General features: G+C 33.8%; 1 protein-coding gene across 4 annotated transcripts in view; it reads right to left on the reverse strand.

The window, feature by feature from the left end:
• The window catches only part of LOC106476361 (ecotropic viral integration site 5 ortholog-like), a 68523-nt gene that overhangs the window by 37645 nt on the left and 21318 nt on the right, over positions 1–9560 (reverse strand). The window contains exon 1 of one of the 4 annotated variants that reach the window (XM_022381270.1): positions 6090–6197. The exons of 1 other annotated variant lie outside the window; for it this stretch is intronic. In XM_022381270.1, the coding sequence (XP_022236978.1) occupies positions 6090–6109 (20 nt within the window). In that variant the 5' untranslated portion in view covers positions 6110–6197. Of the gene's footprint in view, positions 1–2553; positions 2801–4850; positions 4875–6089; positions 6198–9560 lie in introns of those variants that run through there. 2 more of the 4 variants (XM_022381276.1, XM_022381267.1) reach the window with 2 other exon arrangements.

Genomic DNA, 9560 nt, shown 5'->3' on the forward strand with positions numbered 1-9560 from the left:
AAATCATCGCTGTCACGTTCGCACACCAAAGAGTATATATATATATATATTGTACGCATAGAATTAGTTTTAAAAAATGATCAATAATTTATAATTTTCAAACGGCGTTTCTTGCTTAGTTTAACCAAAAATAAAGAATGAATACACAAATAAACGTTTTCATAGGTTTGATGATATAGGATATTCTTTATCTTGTGGCCTATACACCGAAATAGAGTTCGTATAAGTAGTGGTCCCGAATCCAGTGAACTTCACCAACGACATTAATTACGTAAAAATACGCATTTGTGAAGTTTAATACACAATCACAGGAATATACCACAAGTTTTCTTTCTGTAGTACTAATATTGATTCTAAATTTATTATTTAATTCTGAATATGTGAAAGTTAACAACAACAACAAAAGGATGACCCAAAAGACAGTTAAGATTTTCTCCGAAACAGCTCGCCTTTCCCTGTCATATTTGGTTTCACTCTCTTCACCAGGGAGAATGCCAGTTGGGCGAAATCGCCAAATGTCGAAAGGTCGGTTTTAAGCTAACAACGGCGTTTCTAGACAGTTCTGTTCGGGAGTGAAGTTCTGCCAGTACTCGCCAGTACTGAGTACCGGAACTTATTTTTAAGGCGCTACTAATATCGGGACTTGTTTGAGCTGCTTTGTCGTTTTTTGTGTTTACACTTAATTGTTTTTCCTTTTCCAAAAACAGGTCTATGTCACCCAGCTGAGTACCTCTACTTTTATTTAGAGAATTTCGCCCCTGGTTCTATTTGACTTTAGATTCTGACACGGTAGAAGAGAAAATGATAAGTAGCAAGTCTTGGGTTTAGTAAATAGTGTTGTTAATGTATTGCACATTGTGCCCAGTCTGTTATTCTTAGACTTAAACGCAGTCGATATTAATTCAGCATTGTTCTGCGATGAATTTCCTATCGAACCTCCTGTTATTATTAGGCAGACTTATCCAGTTAATCTCTATAATAGAACAAGTTTCACCTGAGTACACCAAACACACCATGGCAACCACTAAACTTTATTTTGATAAAGTTCGGTATCATTAAAGTATAAAACCCAGAAGCTTCTGACGCCCCTATCTTAAAAAATACATATATAAATACTATTATGTATGTATAATATTAACTAAAAATGCTTTTAGCTATTTCTTTAAAAAATATTCATATTAGAATATTAAATCCTTTCAACCTTGCGTATAACTATCGACACGTGTATTTCTTGTCAATATAGGTCAAGGACATAGTCTTAACAGTTCGAAATCTTTTTAAGAATATTTTGTCCGTGGAATGAAAATGGTTGCTAAAATAACATTAGTTACAATGTTACCTACGCTAAAATTACAATAGCACACAAATATCTAAATAACACGTCTGAGAGTTTAACCGGTACAAGTATAAGAACAAATTCACATCAGTTAAGGCTTTGCTGAACATCCAAGACAATTTACAGTTTCGCTCGTCCCTCGTATGCCGATGGTCTATCGCCAGTAGCAAGTTATATATATCTACTGCCTTCTATACTTTACCATATAGAGTAATGGTGTGGAAACATAACAATACTGTGGTTTCTTACGGCACGATACTGTAAACGCAACTTTTTTTTTTTTACTTTTCTCTATACACACGGTAGAAATGTGCCGTTGTTTTCGTTAACCTTTCTTAACCTTAAGAATACCAATCCCCCTAGTTAGAGCAGATACTTAGTATTCTTCAAACTGTACAAACCCATTAATTGAGCCTAAAAAGAAAAAAAAAGGTAAGTCATTTAATGTATCTTTAACTTGAGTGTAGTTAAGGGAATAATCGCAAATTAATACTGAATCCTATATTGTTGGACATCAGTAAATAGTTTATTAAATACTGCAAAAAAAAACAAAAAAAACAACAAACAAACAAAAAAAAAAGGAAAATGAACATGACATGGCTAGTATAATTATAAAACCTCGAGATACAAGTACCTTCAGAAAGAGATAACTGCATGAAATTTCAAACACTTTATGAACTTGTACGTCAAATTTAGGCCAAGTAAAACAAAAATAAAAAATTACATGTTTAGCTCCCTGTCCGCTTCCTTTTTTGTAGCCGCCTCCCGCACTTTTGTGTGATTTTCTTACTTTTTTTTTGAATTATCATTTTTCAATCATACAAATAAACAAAGAAAACTTCTGAATAAAAAAAAAATGAGATAAACACAGCCAATTCATTTTGCCCTTTCTTTGTTTGTCATAAATTCCGTATAGTTTGGATGAAAAAAATGAAACAAAGATGACTTCTGTTTGGCATGGACCCTTTGAAAACAAGCAATAATCATGAAAGAAATGGTACAAACTTTCTTTGAAAGGTCTTTAAAAAAAAGGGGGAGGACCTCCTTTTTTCCTTTTTTCGAAGACTCCGGGTGCTAAACGATTTTTTTTATTATTATTACTTGGCCTAAAGTCTGGGATCTAATTAATTTTATTATTAGAGTCAAGCCTGTTATTCCGCTTGATTTAGTAAACTACATACTACATAAAAACAAATGAGTATAAAGTTAACACTTACCTTGAAAGGGACAGTCTACGACGAAAGAATGCTATCATTTTTAACACATACCTATTTAACAAAAATTATTTTGCACCTGCCAAATCAACTTGAGATTATTTTATGTACAAAACCGCTGAATTTAGGGGTGATACATATTATGTGAAATCAAAAATTCCAATGAAAGCTTTGTGAAGCCTTTACTCTTTACCACCTGTCGTCGTTTCATAGAACTCAGGTGTTGCAAATGTTAACCTGTACCTAGAAGTACGCTACATATTTTAATTCTCGTTTCTGGCATAAAATCGATGCACCAAATAAAGAACCGACATTATATCTGGTTGCGACTGGCACGTGTTCCATTTTTACACTGGGCAAATATGACTGACATGCAAGTTAACAAGTGCATCTAATGGTGTAACACATCAGACCTCTGGTAAACTAACCAGATCCCGTACAAGTGGAGCACACTTGGTTCACAGATACGCATGCGCTATAGTATCCAATTTTTACTAACACGTGTAAGCACAATGATAAAGTGTAAAAAAGTAGTAACAGCCGTAAAATAATGAACAAAACTATTGGAATACAAGATATTGGTAAAGTTACGTTTTGTTTCGAGTTTACAAAAAAAAAAAAGGACGTAACACAACTATTTACTCTTAATATGCTCTGCATATTTAAATTGCATAAAGTAGATTTAACCAGTTGCATTTTCTGAAATCTAGATACTTTTAGTTACAGCTTTTAGGTATGATATTTACGAAGTTAAAAGTAGTGAAATTACTATCGACTAAAGAGGCAAATCTTATAATGCATTGTTTTTTGTTGTGTTCATATGTGTATATATATATATTGAATGCTTGTTCGTCACGTCTTTTTTGAACTGCAGGTGTCAGGATAACAAATGGTGTGTCCAACTTTGATATAGGACAAGAAACACTTCATGCCTGTAAAAGGAACGGAGTGTAATAACTTGAAACTTTGAGCAGTTAAGAAGTGTTTTCCTAACTGTAGCTAGTGGATTAACCCTTCAGTTTAGTTAGTAATAGCGCCCGATTTTATATAGCGTGCGAATGACTTAAATAAAAAATGCACACTACGACGAGCTGAAATAGCTAGTGTGTATTGAACAAAGTTGTTCCAAAATCCTAAGGTTTGGCTACACCTATTTTATAAAGAATTGCAACAATTTTGACGCTCAGAAGAATGTAAATAAAATCACCACCCTTGTAACTGCCTCACGTGATCGTTCCACTTAAGGGCCATATCCGTTACCCTTATCAACAATGCCACTTTTGTCATTGCATGTTTGAATTGTTGATTATATTTCTTGGTTACTACTTAAGCGCACAAAAAAATCTCAATCGCAGTGACCTAGTGTTAGTTCCTGCCTAACAATGGTCTCCAGCGCGCCATCTACCGCAAAACGTTTTCATATATAAATTCGACATAATTTTTCAATTTCAAACTGTAACAGCGCTATTAGGTTATGTTTTAAGTATTGTGATGTGAACGCCTTTTACAAGCTGGTGAAGCATAATTATAACCCTAATCCTCATAACACACTAGTATTAGGCCGAATATATATTTTAAACACTGCATTCTTCATCCAGTCCCTTAAGGATTTAAGAATTAGAATAGTGAATAATAATATTTCAACCACACTATAATCGTCATATCTATATTCATCGTATTTAAAAATATAATAGGCCTAAAACTAATGTATTATGACAATCATAATTATATTATAATTACTTCATCGCTTCTCTAGCTTCGGTTACTGCAAATGTCAAATGCGTAAAAACCTATATAAAAAAACAAACCTTTCACCTGAAATTGAAAACTCTACAATTACTAAATCTATGCTAAATTATTAGCTAGCAATGTGCACTCTATGAACTCAAAGAAGTATACAACCAATAAAAGGCAAACGATGGTAAGACGTGTTATTCAGCAATAAAAATAAAATATAAATAACCCAACAAAAATACGAACTATGATAAAATTTAAAACTTTCTACTACCCAGATGACGTGTTAAATAAGTAACAAAACTTCTAAAACACAAAATATAACAAGTAAAAGTACTACAAGTTAGTAAATAAGGTGACATCTCGTGGAGTAGTTTAAACGTTTAGGTTCAAACAACTAAAGAAAGATAAAATAAAAACATTAAAGTTTTTGCTGCTAGTTATTTGGTATGTGATAACGTTAAGGAATCAAAGATGTATCTGGAGTTTATACATATAAATTATAAATAAATATTATACTTCAATAAACAAGTCACGAATAATAATAATAAAAAAGTTCAAATGACGCATCATCAGTCAACAGGAAAGAACCAAAATGTACAATCAAGCATGGCGCACAAACATTCACGGGACTTTAGGTTAATTTCAGTCTAACACTGGGTGAGTTCGTATACTTTAATTCAGTATTTATGTTAGAAAAGTTACAAATCGTTTACGAATTTAGATATTACTATTGGGCTGATTTAATAGATCGTTTGGTTGCACAGCAAATTTCCAAAATTCACCTGTATGTTAAAATATTATGGGAAACAAACCATACAAAATTTTCATTTAACTTCTTAATACATTTATGCCAACCTCATTACGAAGAATGTAGCAGCAGCCTGCTAAAAATATAGTACAGTGTAAATAAGGTACTTATACCCTACCCCCTTTTTTTTAAACTACTACATAAGGATCGTAGTAAAATAAATATACTGAAACAAAACGTTTTAACAATACAATTTCGGCACTGTCAGGTTGATGATGGCGATTTAATACTGGCAACAGATGAAGAGTTTTTGATATAAATTTATTTTACCTTTGTTCAATAACCTGGAGAAAAAGAAAACCATCTTGTCTGAATAAAAGTAGCAACTTAACTTTGAAGATTTCCATCGTGTTATGTTAAAGATCATTGTAAATAATGTTATTTTGAATTTAGTTATTTTACATACCAAACCTTTAAAAATATTATATGAAAAATGTAATCGTCATTTAATACACTAGATGGCAGCAAAGTAAGAAACTCACTTGGGACGCATGCAAACAAGAAAAGAGCTGATAAATGGTTAACTTTACTGTGGTTAACGCCACATAAGCAGTCATACGCAAGTTACAACAACATGTCAAAAATAACTCATTATAGTTTTAAACACTTACAACATATACAAAACTTTAATTTTCTAATTTGGCCATATTACAAAATACGACTGGTAAGGTTCAACTTTTAATGAAAAACAATATATAATGTGCGTATATTTTAACAAAACATTATTCTGACCCTAAGGCTTTGACAAGATTCCTAGTTTTGTCTAGGTTAATTATTATTATTAAAATAATTAATCGTTGACTGTATAACAGATTTTCCATCAAAAAACAAATAGTGAAAATGAAGTTTTGATAATCTCGCCTTCAACTATTTCATTCAAACTGCAGCCTACAGTAAGTATTTAAGCTACAAGACAATATAAACCTGTACACTGGAAACACGTTACACTTAGGTTCGTGTTGAAATAAGTAAAAAAAAAACTATGCTGACTTACCATTCTTGAAACTGACCCATCGAAGATCCGACCTGTAACTAACTATATCAATATATCTCACAAAATATGTAAAATTGTGACATTTTCAGTGGTTTCTTAGGGCGAACGTTGCTACATGATTCCTGCCATGAGAGTCTCCTGCACCGCTCGTAACAGAGCAGCCCACGAGTCTGGATAAACTACCGTGAGCAGAGCTCAAGGGAACGTTATCATGCGAGAACAATAGTTACAAAAAGGCGGTCAATGTGTGCCCCAGGGTCTCACATATACTTAATTTACGAAAGGGTGTGTTACGGTAACCCCTCAAACGCTCCAGTTGTTGCTAGTATGTCACGAACCTCACAATATCACCGCAGGCTTATTAAGTAACATTTTAATTCTTGAAACTAATGTAAAGTGTAATAAGAAATATATATATATATATATAAGCAGAAATAATTTGTTCTGGGACAAATTTTTTAAGTCCCTAATAAAAAAATTTACCAACCTGTTTCTTGTAATGAGCCATTAAATAAAAAGGTAAGAAAAATGTTCTGGTTTTCATATTTTACAATGTACTATACAAAGTATATCATTGTCACACTTGAGAACACATGATAAAAATAATTGGAATATATGTACTTTTAATATTTAGTTAGAGGTCACATATTTAAAAAAAATGGTTGCCACTTACATTTTACATATTGCAATGTGTAGACTAAATCAAGGCACACCATTGTGTACTGTCGTGCAGCCAAAACAACCTGCAGGACACACTGTGTATTATTAGCAGGGGTGATAGTTTAGCGATTTTCCACCTTTTGTATCTCGGACTGTGGTAATCCAAACTATCACATATTTTCAGTGGATGTGCTCTACTGGACTTATACTTCACATACCAAATGTCAATGCAATCCGTTAAAAGTACACGAGGTATATATTCTCCAATTTTGATTTAATTTTTACTTTTTTTTCTTCGCACCGAAAGTACGGAAAATTTATTTGATAGAAAAACATACTTAACATATTTTTCAAATTTGGTACACAGATAGATCTTTAGAACCTAAACTAAACCCTTGCCTTCCCTCGGTGGCTTACTGGGAAGTCAGATGGCTTATATCGCTAAAAATCTGATTTCGATACCTGCTGTGACAAAAGCATAGATAGCCTGTTGCGTAGCTTTTTGCTTAACAATAAACAAAATCTTCCTCACCCTCCCATTTTCATAAGCTAAAAATCTGGGAAAGTTATCTATATTAGATTAGCCAGTAATGATCAATCTCATAAAATTTGTTTTTCTGTTAGTTGAATTTCACGCAAAGCTACCAAAGGGCTACTATATGCATTAGACGTTTCTAATTTTGAACTCACTGACTAGAGGGAAGGTAAATTGTCAACACCGCCCACCGCCAACGGTTGTCAGACCGAATAGTGGAATTTGACTGTCACTCTTATAACGCATCAACGGCCCCAAACTGCGGAGAGCGATTTGAGGAGGAGAACGGCGACGAGACGCCATCCGTGGATCCTCAAATCAACAGTCCGGCACTGGTCTGCATTCGGACCGCATCGCTAAAAAACAAGAATCGAATAACCTGCAGCTACAAGTGCTTTTTTGAGGCAAGGAAAAAAAACTATTTGTTCATAAACGGCTCTTTTCCAAATGTTTTCGAATTTCAAGAAAGAAGACTCGATCTTAGTTAATCCGTCTAACATTTTTCCGGGTACACCCTCCAGTAAAACATTACACAAACCTTTATGTGACGCACAATGGTCTAAGCGCTGAATTTTAAACTTCCAAAGGAATAACAATCTCTTGCTTTGTGCAGAACCAACCACTTAGAACATTTAAGGTCACGTGCTGAAATACCACGTGACGAATTTAAAAAGGATGGGTCGAGTGTGTTATGGTAAAGTTGGACGTGGCTGATGGAGCGGGTCTGAAATGCACAGGCTCTTTGGGTTACTCGAGTACTCGTTCGCTATTAACTCAGCTAAATGTATGAACACACACACAAATATTATAGCTTAATTTGTGACAAAATGTTTGTTTGTTTGATTTGAAAGCCATTCTGTACAATGGGTTAACTACACAGTGTACACGACGTACCCGCAGTAATTATAAGCGGAAAAGTATTACATATAAGTAGAAGTAATTAAGTCTTACAATTATAGTTTGACAAGCAACTCGTTTGACTATAAAAAAAAAAGCTTATTAACCGAATAAATTCAGGCTTTACACACACACCAGTGGGTAATATTTCAGTTTTAGAAGAAACAACTTTTTGGAATATGCTACTTTTGCCAGATGTTGCTACATACAGACACAAGGACCAATTTTGGGCACAAGTTATAGAATTACTCACATCCTTATTAGGCATCAGAACAATATAGAATATTTTACTCATCAGAAAGGGTGAAATGGGAGAAATGCTGAATCCATAAAAGTGTTTCTATTTGCTGCCAGAAACCTTCCCTCTTACTTCTGGGTGTTGTCTTCCAAGCATGGTGGGTGTTAAGGTAATATCCGAAGCCAGATTATTCTCAGATCTATCATGAAGTATGCATTTCATAAAATCTCCTAAACGCACATGTACGAAAACTGAGTGAAACAACGTCTATAGGTGTATAAAAGTCACTGCTCGTAACGGTCGCTTTGTTGGTGACATTCAACTTGGCTCAGTGGTTAGTCTCAACAGGAAATCTCGTGATATTACAGGGAAGTTTTTTCTAACTTTGTTTTAATTATTAACTCATCAAGTTTAGAACAAGATCTTACTATATTAGGAAAAACCAGAACAACATGATAGCTTAAGTGAAGGATATGAATTATTTGTTAAGACTAGATTAGAAAAAATTGGATGTTACAGTGGAAATTTCGCTCAACTATCATGTGGAAACCTCGTGTTCAAATCCCAGTAGAGTAGGCATTTTATGTTAATTTTTTATATTTATTTTTAATTCGGTCTCTTCACGACTTTCTCTCCGGGCTTGAGTCAGAATCATACACGTCTCTTCACGTCTGAACATCTCAACCTATGTGCTCCACCAAAATTTAACCCTGAGGCTATTCCACATCAAATTCGTTTGGCTTTAACTTTTTCATCAGTGTGGGGCGAAGAGAAACACAAGTTTCTGAATACCCCGGGTTGTCTTTCAGGCCCCAAATTCTTTTAGGCTGGAAAGATATTAAACCTAAATTCCTGCCACGAATTTGTTATTTGTTGTTATTTTTTAATTATTTATTTTCATGTTTACAGCAAGCACTTTGAATATAATGAAAAATACGAGTACCATTAGATTAAATGAGGGATCATATGATATCACATATAAAGTGTCTGTGTCAAACAGAACACAAATATCTTTTCAACCTGGCGATACAATTCATTATTATTGTTCAACTTAGGTAAGAGATTTTTAAAAATTATTTCGAATGTTGTTATTACTACGATTCCTTTACTTGAATGCCCGGCATGGCCAGGTGGTTAGGGC

The sequence above is a fragment of the Limulus polyphemus genome, unplaced genomic scaffold, assembly GCF_000517525.1.
Source record: "Limulus polyphemus unplaced genomic scaffold, Limulus_polyphemus-2.1.2 Scaffold155, whole genome shotgun sequence".
NCBI lineage: Eukaryota > Metazoa > Arthropoda > Merostomata > Xiphosura > Limulidae > Limulus > Limulus polyphemus.